This window comes from Larus michahellis, chromosome 9 (genome assembly GCF_964199755.1).
Source record: "Larus michahellis chromosome 9, bLarMic1.1, whole genome shotgun sequence".
Taxonomy (NCBI): domain Eukaryota; kingdom Metazoa; phylum Chordata; class Aves; order Charadriiformes; family Laridae; genus Larus; species Larus michahellis.
The window spans coordinates 28,958,591-28,973,413 of NC_133904.1; the positions used below are offsets into that span (position 1 = coordinate 28,958,591).

Sequence of the window (14,823 nt, forward strand, 5' to 3'; positions counted from 1 at the left end):
CCGCTGGGCTTGTGGACAAAGACCGAAGCAGGTGGGCTGCTGTCCTGAGATGAGGCACTGAAGAAGAGTTCAGTGAGCCTCGCTTGGTCCCCAGAAGGCAGAATAAACGGTACAAGTTCCCCTCACCAGATCCCATCCCTAGGTCTGGCTGTGGAGGACTCGAGGGTAGCAAGCCCTCCCTCACCTGCTGGATGCCAAGGCAGAGGTAATAGATGCTGTCGGGTTCATAGCGCTCCCCATTGGGCCGTGTTATCTCCTTGACAAATTGGGCCAGGCCATAGTTGAGCTCTGCTGCCGTGCAGGCCAAGATGTCTTCCTTGATCCTCATGGGCTTGGCTGAGGAGACAAGCACAGCAGCCTCAGACAATAGCCTGCAAGGCCAGGAGCGCCTCAACACCCTGGGACCCAGCTTCTGGGAGTTTTCTGCCACTCCACCCCATCCAGACAGGGCACTTACGGCCAAAGCGTAGCTCCTCTCCTTTGCTGGTCTCTCCCCCTGCATACTTGGCTTGCACCCAGGACTTCCAGGCATTCACACCGTATGAGTAGTTCAGCACGGTGCAGCTGGGCTGGCTGCTCATTGAGTCCCGGGAACAGCTTTCAGAGAGCACCAGGCGCTTCTGCCCCTGCAGAGATGGGTACTGTGAGACTGGGCACCTACCCGGGACAGATGAAAGAGTCCTGGCCACCTCTCAAGATCTACTGACTGCTAGCTCCCTGCCAGTGTGCCTGTGCCCAGGCCGGCAGGCATCCTTCTGCCGACAGTCAAGCCAACAAGGCCCCTTAGTTATGAGGGCCACAGGCAGGAAAGAGACCTGTGGTGTTCAAAGCTCCTCCAAAATGACAGGCAAGTATTTTCATTCAAGGATTGGCCCACAGGCCAGGCATGCCCTGAAGGGAGAGGGCAAAACTTCCCCAACACATCAAAGGCTCTGGAACACTTCACCTCCTATGTCCCAGACGGCAGCTCCCACTCCAAACCCAAAGAGTTTTAAGCAGGACAGCTCACCTTTCGGACAGCACGAGGCAGATCTTGCTCTGTGGACACATCATCTGGTCCCACCAGCCCACAGTCAAAGAGGAAGTCCACACTGGGGTTAATGTCTAGAGGGTCTGAAAGAAAACATAGGCAGAAGGGCTCAGCTGAGACTCCTCATTCTGTCCCCTGTGCTGGCCTGGTTCTTACGGCAAGATGAAGAGGGAACACACAGCCCAATGCTTCACACCCTCCACCATTGCCCAGCAAGAACTTTTAGCCACAGACCAACAAAGGAAATACAGCTCTGGCAAATGCTAAGCTTTCTCAGACTAACCAGAGACCCAAATTCTCCCTTCTGACAGCTTTTTTTGTTCGGGTGGTTTTTAAACCTGAGGAACATTCCTCACCCCCTTGGTGCCAGGCCAGCACTGGGCACAGCCTGGCACGGGCACACCAATTCTGTGTCCTTTGCTGCCAGCATCCTGCCTCGGCGCTGCTGTGCTCCTGCAAGTCCCTGCCTCTTCTTCCACCTTCTACCCACTAATGGACACTCAGCAATTCTGCCGCCTCCCAGGATGTCGTGCCCTGTCCAGGTCTCTGTCGGCTTGCTGGATCCTCTGGAATCATCATCCATAAGCACGCCAGTGCCACTGCCCTGCTCTTTGTGCTGTTAAAATCAGCTTCTCACTCCCCCTTCTCTGCAGACCTATGCTCGCAACAGGTCAGTCAGTCTAGACAAGCACACTCTCCTCCAAGAGCGGTGGTGTCCTCACCCCTGCTGCAAGCAGTCATCTGCAAGACCCTCAACTCCTGGCCTCAAGCCTAGTCTGTCAGAGGGCACGGGAAGGTAAGTTCACACAGCTCCTAATGCTGCTGTCAACAGTTGGCTGAGTGCAGTGGGGGGATCCTGCTGCGACACGAGCAGCCCTGCATGTCTGCTTCACCCAGCTCTTACTCTTAGGGAAGTCAGCCTCCAGGTCCTGGCCCGGCTCATCGAGGACATTTGCCATCTTGACAGCCATAGCCAACACATCATCCCGTGCCGGTCCAAACAGATCACAGTCCTCCAGGAGACCCTCTGCACTCTGGTTACTCACCAGGTCTGCAATACAAAAGCAGATCATAACCCCAACTTTCAAGAAAGTCTTTTGTCCGTTTTCCCTGTGACAGCTGGAAAATGAAGTCAGGCTCCCTGCAGTACAGTCCTGTGCTCAGAGCAGCCCCACAACATCTGCGCTGCCCAGCTTTCCCTGGACAGCAAGACATCGGACATTTGTCCTCTCCCCAGCCATAGCCCTAGTCACTGGGGCTTGAGGAATGCAGCCCCCAAATAAAAAGACCCGAGAGGTCAGGACTGCTTGTCTTCTGGCTGGGAAGCTGCTTTAGGCAAGAGCCTGAACAGCCACCTGCATAAACTAGCAGTGCAGCACATGTGCCACAAGACTGGCACTCCCAAAAGGGATGGTGACAGACACTACTCCCTGTTGCAGCTCTTCTTTCCTCGTACCTCCTCAGCAGAAGTTGAGGACTTACTCTTCCCTGCTCCCTTTTCAAAGGCTTTGGGGAAGCTGTGATCCAGACAGATGCTCTAGCTCCAAGAGCTGGCAAACCCAACGTGATCCCAGCTTTTGGGCCAGACCAAGTCATGGCAGCACATACCGCACAGGTCCGAGGAGGCCTTGTCCAGTTCCTCAGCCTCTGCAATCATCTCAGCCATGGCCAGGATGTCAGCCTCCAGGGGATTGGAGGGGATCTTCACCTTCAGCTCCTCAATGGTCTCCACAATCTTATCTGTGCTCTCCAGCGTGGTTGGCAGGAACATTGGCACAGGCACCTGTCAACAGCAGCATACCAGGCAGAAAACTGACACTCAGCCGGATTGATGTAAAAACAGAGGCAGAAGAGGACAAACAGAGAAGCAGGGAGGTTGCAGCAAGGCAGGATCGAGACAGTAAGAGAACATGAGCGGGTGGAGTGTGTGGCTTACCGGGACAGGCATGGAGAAAGGCACAGGTACTTTCTGGCAGTACATATGCATAGGCACAGGCACGAAGATCGGGACGGGGATTGGCAACACAATCACCTGGGGCTTCCAGTCAGCCTCTGACAAGAGCAAAAGTACGTCAGTGAGCTTGCTCACAGCAGCTCCTCCACCCAGCCCCGCTGTGAACTGCCATGTCCCCAGCACCACGGCCTTTCCAGCCACCAGTTTCTGTCACTCATGGGCAGAGCTGGAGCAGCAGCAAGCCAAACAGCCCCACAACAAGAGAGGCTTGCCTTAGCCAGAGGTGCAATCCCTGCTCTTACGTGGCCCTGTTAAGAAGTCTAGTTGCCTTGCATATGCCGGAGACCACACACACATGCCTGACAGGAGCTACACGGTGGAACCTGCTCAGCAGATATCCCCTCAGACAAGCTGGCAATCTCCAGAGGAAGAGATGTCCCACCAGAGGTGGGATCATGCTGCAGTGCTCTCTGCATCTCTCCTTTTGCTGCTAATGGAAATGGGCCTCTTACCTCCAGCCCTGCCAGGTGTGCCCTGCGCTGCCCTGAGACTCCTCAGCATGGTGCCAAACACACAGCCGCTCTGCACAGTATTTCAAGCTGGATTCACATTTAGTCTGGTGCAGGGATGTGCCACTTGCCTTTCCAAAATGTCCCTGTAATCCTGCAGTTATGTCTTGGTTTCCTACCTGTCTGACATCCTTTGGACTTCATTTCTATCTTGCAGGAAACACCTCGGTTCTGCATCAGTGGTTTACACATGGCAGCTTTATTCTTCCGAGGAGTGGCTGGAACCGGAGGGGGCGGGGGAGGTGGCGCAGCTGGAGACATCTGGGCTGAGGAAGTCTTTGCTGACAGCTGAGGAGATGCAGAAAGTGGGAGGTTGGTATCCACCTAAGGCAGCACCATCTCTTCCCACACACACACACGGATGCTCCCACGATCAGACTTATCCAAAGGACAGCCAAGCTGTTCCCAGAAGGCAGCAAGCCTGTGCGACATATCTGTGGCAGTCAGCAGGGAGTCCGGCACTGGTCGCTCCTGCCCCACGGGGCAGCAGGGAACACAGTGGGACAGCAACTATACCCAGGCAGAGGGAAGCACCGGGCATAGGAGCCAGCACCACAGTGGCAGGCTGTTCTGCAGCCCATCATTGATTCCTGGGGAATAGTTATTCTTCCCCCTTGCAAGAGATATGCTGATGCTGCCCTCCCCAGCAGTTCTTATCAGCTCTCACTACCAAGACATCTTAAAATGCATTGGTTGTAGAAGAATGAAATGTCCCTGAGCAATGGCAGATCTGTCCTCTTTGGGTACAGACCCTTCGTGATGTCTCGCAAACTCCTACCTCCAACGGGCCTTACCATGTTAGCCTCTGCCTTCTGTGGGGAAGGGGCAGGTGGTTTTGGCTCTGAAGTCTGACCTGTAAGAGAAAGCAACAACTTTTAAGTTCAAGAGCTCCTGGGCCAACAGGTCCCACTGCTGGGACTGGAGGTGGCAGCAGCCAGAGGGCAGGGACAGGCTCCCCAGAAACTGCTCATGGCCTCTCCAGGAACAGTTAATGTTTCCACAATCTCTAGACCTATCAGCTCAGAAGACACAACTCCAAAAATCAAGTCATTCCCATGTAATTTTGTGCTCCCTTGCAGTCCACCCCATCACAGCAAGTCAGGAGAAATCCCAGCCCCTTGTAGAGAGAGGAATCCAGGGCTCTATTCCCAGCTCTGCCTACTGGCTTGCTGTACCGAGCCATGGCCCCTCCCTGTGCCTCCATCTCCCTGATACAAATATCTTGGCAAAGTGCTTCGAGATCCCTAGGAAGAAGGTGACAGAGCTAGTGGTAGCATTATGAGATATCCCAGAAAGCAGAGAGACAGCTTTGCCCCAGGCCTAGGGATTGCCGTCCTTTACCCTAAGGGAAGAGGGGATCACCTGCAGGTACAGAGGCATGTGTGGCAGACACTAGTCTCGTGTGGTGACAATATCATCCTGGCTTGGACGCTAATTCCAGCTCATTTGCTCTGCAGAGAATCTGCACCTATCTCAAAGGCTGATGAGCTAAAAAAGCACCTTCATCCAAGTCTCCCCTGAGCCCTGGTTACCCATGTGGCTGGGAAAAAGAACGGCCTTCTACAGCACTGACTAACCGTGGGCCATGCATGAAGGAGACACCTGCATGGAAAGCAGCAGGTCTCAGCACCCAAAGGGACTGGCAGGTTCATTCGCACCTCCTACATACAGACAGGCTCTCCAGGAAAGACCCAGAGTCCCAAAGGGCCAACACGTGAGCATTCGCACTGTGCAGATTTCCTCCATCCCGAGGAAATGCAGGGCAGCTCTCGAGCAATTGGAAGCCCAGCAGGGTCCACTTGCTGACCATCACAGGGGAATGGGTAAGTTCCAGTTGGAGGAAGCTCCCTAGCCTGCAGCTGAGCATTCAGCCATAGCATCTGCAATGGTCTCAATGGGTCCAAGAACTGCCTCTGACTGGCCCAAAATGGACAGGCAGCAGGTCTAGGCAGGAGACACCAATGGCTTGAATGTGAAAAGATAAGCTATGGAGTACGAGCAGAATTTCTCCTGCAGCAGAATCCAAAGCAAAGTTGATTGCCTCACAGGCCAATGATTTAGGACTAAGGGAAACAAGAAGATCCTCTTGCCGCAAAGCTCCATGTGCTACATGTCCAGGCTTCCAGGAAAGCCGCAGCTCGTTCTTTACTCTCCTCCCAACACCAGCAAGGAGCTGTCAAGGGATTGCCTGCATCAACCGTCACTTCTGGCCCTCTGTCCTCTCCAGCTAAACAGCCCTGCGCAGAGCCAGTTCCCCTTGGAAGTCTTTGGGCACAGTTCTGTGTCAGAAGCTTCTCAGTCCCTCATTACAGACTGTTCCCAGCAAACGAATGGCCACCTTTATTGTTCACAAGCACTCTCGGGATCACCAGGTTGGCAGCAGCCACTGGGTCAGAGGAATGAATAGTTATATGCAACCACTGGCTGCAAAAGAAGCAGCAAGTAGTCAGCAGCTCTGACGAAGATGGGCCTGAAATCCAGGTAGTCCCTTGTGAGGTGGCAACACAGCTGTCAAGTCCACAGGAGACCCTGGCTAGACTAGGCAGAAGCTGCTTCTCACCATGCACTGACATGGCACTCCTCCTGAAGACCCCTGCACAGCACGCTGGGCTGGAAAGCTCTTTGTGTAAGCACACGGCAGGCCCTGGCTCCAGCACTCTTCCTTTGCAAGCTAAGCAGAGTGCCACAGTCCTGGGACAAGGATGTCCACGGATATCCCACAACTGGCCGGGATGGGTGTGCCAGAACACACAGACGGCCCAGTGCCACCAGTGGCATTCACCAAGCATGGCAGCCTGGAGCTCGTGCTCAGCCATGCGCTCACCACTGCTGATGGGCTTTTCCTTGGCTGCCCTGAGTCCTCTGCCTCCTGGGGTGCACGGAGAGGCAGCTGTGGCACGGTGAACAGTGATGCCCCACGTGGCAAACAGCAAAGTTCTTGGGGGCCTTCAGAGACCTGGTGGGGGCAAGGCTCTGGGTCTTGTGGTTGTTGGTGATGGAGAAGATACTTCTGAGTCTTGTGGTCCACGGCTCCAAGGAAACAATGGCCAAATGGTGTGAAACATGCTTCCCTCTGCAGGCAGAGCTTGCTCACTGTGCCTGTGTCCCAAATGCGGCGCTACCAGTCCCTCACAAGCAAGATGCCTTGAAAGCAGAGGACAAATGGAACAGCACGGCTAGGGCTGTGGAATCACTTGTTGAGCTACAGGAACCAGCAAATTTAACACCTCTTCCTCCCCGGGGCAGCACGACAGTCTGCATCTCATCAAGCAGATCCCCCCTGAACACCCCCGTGCCAGCAGAAACCAAGTTCTTCATCCAGGTCACTCCAGTGTGCTGTCACTTGAGACAGTGCCTCACATGGCCTTTTACGGAACATGGCTCTTGGAGGGCAGGTTGGGATTCCCCCGGCTGGCAGAACCTGCTGCTGGCTGGCTGAGCAGCTCTGCTTTGCTGTCTATGCAGCACTGACATCCAGGGTTTCACCCGTCTTGCAATCCACCTACTGTTGCCAGGAGAGGAACCAGGAAGAGTCTGGAGATGGAGGTCTCTCACGGTAAGGTCCTTGTCTTGGTTTCCCCTCCTTGGCACACCCTAGTCAGGGTTTTATACCTCATGAAATCCCAGGGAGGGCAACAAAGCCCTAAGCCGGCGATGCAGGTGTCTGTTGAAGTGTAATGCACCGAAGCAAGTCCCACCAGAAGCTGCAGACATTTTAACTAGATCACATAGCCTACCTAGAAGATCGTGGCCTATGAAAGACCAAGCAGAAGACTATGCGAGCGTCCGAGGGCCAAGCGATGTCTTGTCACTGTCACTACGAGCACCTTCCATCCTGAGGGACCCCAAAGCACTTTGCAATCTTCCATAAGCAACTGGCTCAAGTTAATGATAGGAAATGGGGCAACAGGCAGTGAAAATCTCCTCTCCAGCTGGAACTCCATGGATGCAGAATGGGGTTATCCGGGACACGGGGTTGGCAACTCCCCACAGCTGCAGCGATCTTTGGGTAAGTGGTAGGACTCCAATCTAACATCGCAAGACAAGAGTGCCTCCAGCAGCTCAGCGCTCCCTCAAGATCGTTCTAGGTTCAGCTCTGGCTGAGGAGAGCCCACCTACAGCATCGCCAGCACCACTTCCTGCAGCACCCTGCATTTTCCTTGAATGTTTCCCATCCAAGCACTGACCTGGCCCAATCCAGATTAGTTTATGAGAAGGTCACAGCTCGGAGGTGGTGTGGGGCTGCAGGTGGATTATCATGCCAAACCACGCTGTCCCCTAACCCTGTAAATCGAGCTCTCCGCTGGCAACATGAGGATGTTAAATCCCTGAGTATCCTCGCTAAGAGTGTGAGCTACAGGCAGCACGCTGGCACCGGCTCCTCCCGTCTGGGCCCTGTGTGTCATAGAACCATAGATGTTAGAGATGGAGAAGCCCCATTAGGTCCCACTCCGTCCTTTCCCCCCCCAAGGGCCAGTGCAGGATTGTTCCCTAGCGTCTCATCCAGTCCCGGGCAGGAAGCTTCCACCCCTCGCTGTTCAGTCTTCCCTGTGTCTCTTGGACTGAGCTATGCAGGTCCCCTCCCTCCCTCCTACTCACTGTTCAGCAGGCTCTCGGGCCCCTTCTGCGTGTCCAGGTTGGGCTGGTTCTGTTGATTGTAAAATCGCAGCAGACACTGCTGGTTGCAGAAGTGTTTGATTTGCCCCCGCCAGTGGATGGTTTCCAGCAGCTTCCCCTGACGCTTGCAGGCATGGCACCGAGCTGCCTAAAGCCCGCATCAGCAGGAGAGAAACAACGAGTAACTAACCACACCCCCTCCGAGTGCAACACAACTCTCCAGTGAAAGGTGCACATAGCAAGGTGCTGTGAGCTTCCCCACAGCAGTGCCCTGCCAGTGCCAGCCGGGGACTCCAGCGGTGCGAACTTCTCACAGCAGCACTGGCCGCGAATCCAGCACTGTGAGCTTCCTCAGTGCAGTGCTCTGGCAGGATCAGCTGGGGACTCCAGCTACGTGAGCTTCCCCGTAGCAGTGTCCCGTCATTGCCAGGCAGGACTCCAGCAGTGCCAGGTTCTCCGCAGCAGTGCCAGCCAGACTCCAGCAGTGCGAACTTCCTCAGTGCAATGCCCACTTATCTGGGTGCCGTGCCCACCACAGCACTTAGCACAAGCTGCCAGTGCCAATACTGACCTTGAAGTACCAGAGCAAGTATTTGCTTTTGCAGTCTTCACTACAGAAGTCCCAGGTGCTGCCCTCCAGCTGCTCGGTGACCGCCCGCTGGCAGGTCTGAGAACAGTAGGTGCAGGTGATGCAGCACAGGCCCAGGTTCTTGGTGAAATCCTGTTTGTAAAGAAGCACACACCCTGCGGAGAAACAATAGGAGTGAAACCTTCCCAGGATGAACTGGGGGCCTCCCTGACCCAAACATGACCAGAATCCAGGTCTGCGGAGACAACAGAGCACACGCAACACACTGTAGGGAACAATCCAGCACTGGCCCCTGGGGCTGGGATAAGATGGGACCTCATGGGGACTTGCCATCTCTCACCTCCATGCTTCTAGGAAGAGTCTGACTCCAACCTCCTGTGTGCAGGAACCCAGCAGGCAGGGCAAGGCCAGGTCAGGCCAGCCCAGACGCAAGAGCGTAGAAGTGCATGATGACAGGAGGAGCGGAGCTGCCACCTGCTGTCTCCCCAGCCCCCAGAGAGAGAAAAGCTGTGAGAAAGCCCTCCCCAAGGACACAATGCACGGTAAAGATCTTGCCCTAGGGCCTGGCTGGACAGCAAGCCATCCCCACAACAGTCCTCCCTTCACTGCATGGCAAGGCTCTCGCCCCAGGGCCTGGCTAAGACAGTCTCCCCTCTGTTCCTCTCCATGCTCTCTTCTCCCCCAGCATAGGCTGGCATGGGGGCTCTGCCTCTCCCGTGCCTTCCCCAAGTACCTTCGCTGCAGAAGTTCTTCTCCACTCCAGAGAAGCGGATCTTCTCATGCAGCAGCTTCTCCTGCTTGCAGTGCTCACACTGAGACACCACCCCACGCAGCCGCTTGAAGTCCTCGCAGCAGTCCTTGCAGCAGAACTGATATACTTTGTCCTGCCAAAGAGACCACCAGCGGGTCAGCCAGACTGGCAGGAGGTCCCCGCACTTCTCGCGGAAGCAAGAGCAAGACTACGGGGCTGAGCCAAGTCCCCAGCTCTCCTGGCACGGGGATTGGCAGCAGTGGTCTCCTCCTGCCCTTCCGACATCCTGCTGAACATCAGGAGCGCAGCACTTGGCGTACGGTCTCCAGGCATGTCTGCAGCCAAGGCATTCAGAGCACTGGCGCAGCAGCTCTGCTTTGAGTAGGGAGAGAAAGGAGCCTTGCGGTCCTCACTGGGGTTGGCCTCCACCTCAACATCCCCCTGGGGAAAAGTCCTCACCTGCCAATCTAGGATCTCCGGCTTCCCACTGAAAAGATTGTGGCAGTAATGGCAGTTGAGGTGGATCCCACCTTCTGGGCTGGTGCGCTGCAGGAGACAGAGACAGCTCATGGAGGGAGAGGCACATGGAGGGCAGCGAGCACCTGCTTCGCACTGCCACCACCTCCTGCCTCCTCCACCGTTCACAGCAGTCCGGCTTCTCCTGCTCAGACCTGTGCTTGCTGCCACCGTCAGTGACTCAAAGTCAGTCCATCGGATCCTGTCTGAAGCTCCTGGAGAGCAGATTCTCGAAAAATTTCCCTCCGCTTCCACTGTACTGGGTACAGCTCTTCTCAGGAAAGCAAGCTTTCAAGCTGCCACCCCTCTGGACTTGAAAACATTAAGAGATGGGGGCTCCGCTACCTCTTCTGAGAATTTCTTTAAAAGACCTTAAAGCACAGGTGCCCGGTTTCTATTTTCGAAGTAACGCAACTTCAGAATTCAAGCGGCCATTCTCATTCCACCTTCCTCTGCTAGATTAAACAGCCATTTAGCACTTGGTGTCTTGTTCACAAGGACGTATTTATTAATAAAGTCATCCCCCTCATTTTCTTTCTGATAAGTGCCTCAGTACATGTGTTTTTTAATCCCAAATGTAATTTTTCTGTCTCTTTTCAGCATACTTTCAATTTTTCTTAAACATTGAAAATAAAATGGACATCGGACGAACACCCTTCCTACCTGTGCAACATTCTAGGTAGCTTGTTTGCTCCCTAGCCTCCAAACTTTAACTCCCTGTTCCTCTGCTTGTACTTGCAGTAACTTAATTAATCTTTCCCTCTGTGTCTGTAAATCAAGATGCTCATACTGAAGGGATTATCTGTGGTAATCCCAGGGCCTGTTCAAAATCTTTACTTTCCCAGGACTTACACCCTCACACTACCCGAGTAAGACTGACACCGGATCTTGCACTGAACTATGTTCAAGCACACGTTAGGAGGAACAAGTCTTGTCAAGCAATCCAATCACAGAATCATAGAATGGCAGGGGTGGGAAGGGACCTCTGGAGATCACCTAGTCCAACCTCCTGCCAGAGCAGGGTCACCCACAGCAGGTGGCACAGGAACGCCTCCAGGCGCGTTTGGAATGTCTCCAGAGACGGAGACTCCACCACCTCCCTGGGCAGCCTGTGCCAGGGCTCTGCCACCCTCACAGGAAAGAAGTTCCTCCTCATGTTTAGGTGGAACTTCCCATGGTCAAGTTTGTGCCCGTTACCCCTTGTCCTGTCACTGGGCACCTGTGACAGAGAGGTCACAGAGAGGAAAGAGCCTGGCCCCATCCTCCTGACACCCACCCTTTACATATTGATAAGCATTGATGAGATCCCCCCTCAGTCGTCTCTTTTCCAGACTGAAGAGACCCAGATCCCTCAGCCTTTCTCCATGAGAGAGGTGTTCCAGTCCCCTCAGCATCTTGGTAGCCCTTTGCTGTCCCCTCTCCAGCAGTTCCCTGTCCTTCTGGAACCGGGGAGCCCAGCACTGGACACAGCACTCCAGATGTGGCCTCCCCAGGGCAGAGCAGAGGGGGAGGATGACCTCCCTCCACCTGCTGGCCACACTCTTCTTGATGCCCCCCAGGATGCCATTGGCCTTCTTGGCCACAAGGGCACATTGCTGGCCCATGGGCATCATGTTGTCCCCCTGGACTCCCAGGTCCCTTTCCACAGAGCTGCTCTCCAGCAGGTCACCCCCAACCTGTCCTGGTGCAGGGGTTATTCCTCCCCAGGGGCAGCACCCTACACTTGCCCTTCTTGAATTTCATGAGGTTTTTCTCCACCCAGCTCTCCAGCCTGTCCAAGGTCTCAGTGTATGGCGGCACAGCCTTCTGGTGTGTCAGCCACCCCTCCCAGCTTTGTGTCATCAGCAAACGAGCTGAGGGTGCACTCTATCCCCTCATCCAGGTCATTGATGAATATATTGAACAGGTAATTGCTTTGCTTTCTATGACTCATCTGCAAAATTTTATCACGCTTACTTTGACTTTATTGCCAGATGACTGATGAAGATGTTGAACTCCTTGGGCTTAACACTGATCCCCAAGAAGCCACCTTGAAACACTCTCTTCAGTGGTTTTTCTTTGACAAGTGTGTTCTGACATCTGCCAGCAAGATAGTTCCTAATCCAGGTTATGCAGGGGTTTACTAATGTGTCACAATCCCGATTTTACATGGCAATAATTCAAGTTGGGTGAATTAGGTGAAGTCCCTGGTCACTGAAAAAGGGAAACATTGCACCCATGTTTAAAAAGGAACACGCTGGAACTACCAACCTTTCAGCTTCACCTCTATGTCCGGGAAGATCATGGAACAGATCCTCCTAGAACCTACGCTAAGGCACATGTAAGACAAGGAGGTGATTTGAGACAGCCAGCATGGCTTCACCAAAGGCAAGTCCTGCCTGACCAACCTAGTGGCCTTCTATGACAGAGTGACTACATTAATGGACAAGGGAAAAGCTATGGATGTCATCTACCTGGACTTCCGTAAGGCCTTTGACATGGTCCCCCACAACATCATTCCCTCTAATGGATTTGATGGTATGGATTTGATGGGTGGACTGTTCGGTGGATGAGGAACTGGTTGGATGATTGCATCCAGAGGGTAGTGGTCAATGGCTCAATGTCCAGATGGAGATCGGTGACAAGTGGTGTTCCTCAGGGGTCCGTACTGGGACCAGCACTGCTCAATATCTTCATCACTGACATAGACAGTGGGATCGAGGGCACCCTCAGCAAGTTTGCAGACAACACCAAGCTGAATGGTGTAGTGACATGCCTGAGGGATGGGATACTATCCAGAGGGACCTGGGGAGGCTCGAGAAGTGGGCCTGTGTGAACTTCATGAGGTTCAACAAGGCCAAGGGCAGAATCCTGAACCTGGGTTGAAGCAACCCCTGCTATCAATACAGGCTGAGGATGAAGGGATTGAGAGTAGCCCTGCTGAGGAGGACTTGGGGGTGTTGGTGGAAGAAAAGCTGGACATGAGCCAACAATGTGTGCTCACAGCCCAGAAAGCCAACCGCATCCTGGGCTGCATCCCCAGCAGTGTGGGCAGCAGGGCCAGGGGGGGATTCTGCCCCTCTGCTCCACTCTGGGGAGACCCCCCCTGCAGTGCTGCCTCCAGCTCTGGGGCACCAACAGCAGAAGGGCACGGAGCTGTTGGAACGGGGCCAGAGGAGGCCACGGAGATGCTGGGAGGGCTGGAGCCCCTCTGCTGTGAGGACAGGCTGAGAGAGTTGGGGGGGTTCAGCCAGGAGAAGAGGTGGCTCTGGGAGACCTTACTGCGGCTTTTCAGTACTTAAAGGGGACTTATAAGAAAGATGGGGACAAACCTTTTAGCAGGGCCTGTGATGATAGGACAAGGGGTAATGGTTTTAAACTGAAAGAGGGTAGGTTTAGCTTAGACACCAGGAAGAAGTTCTTTACACTGAGGGTGGTGATGCACTGGCCCAGGTTGCCCAGAGAGGTGGTGGAGGCCCCATCCCTGGAAACATTCAAGGCCAGGTTGGACGGGGCTTTGAGCAACCTGATCTAGTTGAAGATGTCCCTGCTCATGGACTAGATGGCCTTTAAAGGTCCCTTCCAACCCCAACTATTCTATGATTCAGGTCTTATGAAGTCTACAACTGTAAAAACTCTGCAGCTACCCTACCGACACCATTTGTGATCTCAGCAAAGGATTACATCAAGGATTTATTTAAAAAAAAAAAAAAAAAACACCACAAAAAACACACACACACAAAAAACCCCTCAGAACAAAGCCAAAACACCATGAACACAAAAAAAAAACAAACCCACAAGCAAAAAACCAAACCCCAAACCGAATGCTGCAACTGCCAGCTCTCTACCTCTAGATTCTCTAAGTTTTCTCAATTGCCCAAGGTATATCCTGGCCAGTTTCCCAGGTCTTCTTGTCTGTTGCTTTGTTCTTTGACAACTGTACAAGACTGATACTCTTCCAGTTGCCTTTGAATACCACAAACATTTCACGTATGCTGAAACTTAACATCAGGAGATTAAAAAACACCAGTCAAACGTTTGAGGATTATTAAACATGAGGTATCCAGGCCTTCTGCTTGCAGATTTTTAGAAAGCACGTCCTAGAAGACTTATGTTCCTTGTTGACGCCTGGCTCAGAGGGCAGCTCTGCCTCTTTCCACCCCACTAGCAGGTGCCCACTGTGTTTTACTAGCTTACTTGTGCTTTTGCTTGTGCCCTCATAAGGCCACTACATCCCAAAGCACTCATGCGGCACAGCTCTGCACTGCACTTCCAGTGGGCATAACCTGATAGACAGGAGTGAATTATAGCCCATCTTATCCCAACGGAGGAAGGGGGAGATAGGGCCAAGACAGAGTTACTGGCAACTACAGTCACTGCAACTCTTGTGCTCCAGCAGAGACTTTCTTATGGACCCTCCCTGAGGAGCTTGAGAAGATGTAGGCTCTACTAAGTGTGAAAGGAGGCATGAGCTCTGTGGCCCAGCCCAGCACGAAGGATATTTCGGTACCTGGAATTTGGTCCAGCAGCTGGGGCTGCAGAACTGGTAGACAACCCGGTCTGTCTTGTTGTAATAGCTGGGTTCAGATAAACTCTTTCTGCAGAAGCTGCAGGGTCTAGGGGGACCTGATGAAACAGACAGGAATTGGTGAGGGCAGCAGCGCAGGACGTGGGACTGGATTCTGAGGACGGCACGTAAACTACTCACTCATCCTCAGTCTGTCAAGCTATTATCAAAAAGCAAAGGGTAAGAACACCAGGAAACTAAGACCACCAGATTCTGCTGGGACAAAAATGTTAAACAGGGATGGAGAGCAG

At 53.6% G+C, this 14,823-nt stretch overlaps 1 protein-coding gene across 8 annotated transcripts in view; it reads right to left on the bottom strand.

Moving 5' to 3' along the window:
- Positions 1–14,823, bottom strand: part of ZMYM3 (zinc finger MYM-type containing 3) — a 35,186-nt gene that overhangs the window by 3,513 nt on the left and 16,850 nt on the right. For 7 of the 8 annotated variants that reach the window (XR_012589075.1, XM_074601159.1, XM_074601161.1 and 4 more), the window contains 13 exons: positions 14,516–14,631; positions 9,970–10,056; positions 9,493–9,643; positions 8,742–8,914; positions 8,153–8,318; positions 4,348–4,406; positions 3,673–3,841; positions 2,967–3,082; positions 2,639–2,813; positions 1,935–2,081; positions 1,010–1,113; positions 458–626; positions 185–336 (listed from right to left, as the gene is read on the bottom strand). Coding sequence is in view for 7 of the 8 variants with exons in the window: in XM_074601159.1 (XP_074457260.1) it covers positions 185–336; positions 458–626; positions 1,010–1,113; positions 1,935–2,081; positions 2,639–2,813; positions 2,967–3,082; positions 3,673–3,841; positions 4,348–4,406; positions 8,153–8,318; positions 8,742–8,914; positions 9,493–9,643; positions 9,970–10,056; positions 14,516–14,631 (1,784 nt within the window). In the remaining variant the exon portion in view is untranslated. The remainder of the gene's footprint in view (positions 1–184; positions 337–457; positions 627–1,009; positions 1,114–1,934; positions 2,082–2,638; positions 2,814–2,966; positions 3,083–3,672; positions 3,842–4,347; positions 4,407–8,152; positions 8,319–8,741; positions 8,915–9,492; positions 9,644–9,969; positions 10,057–14,515; positions 14,632–14,823) is intronic. The other variant, XM_074601165.1, reaches the window with a different exon arrangement.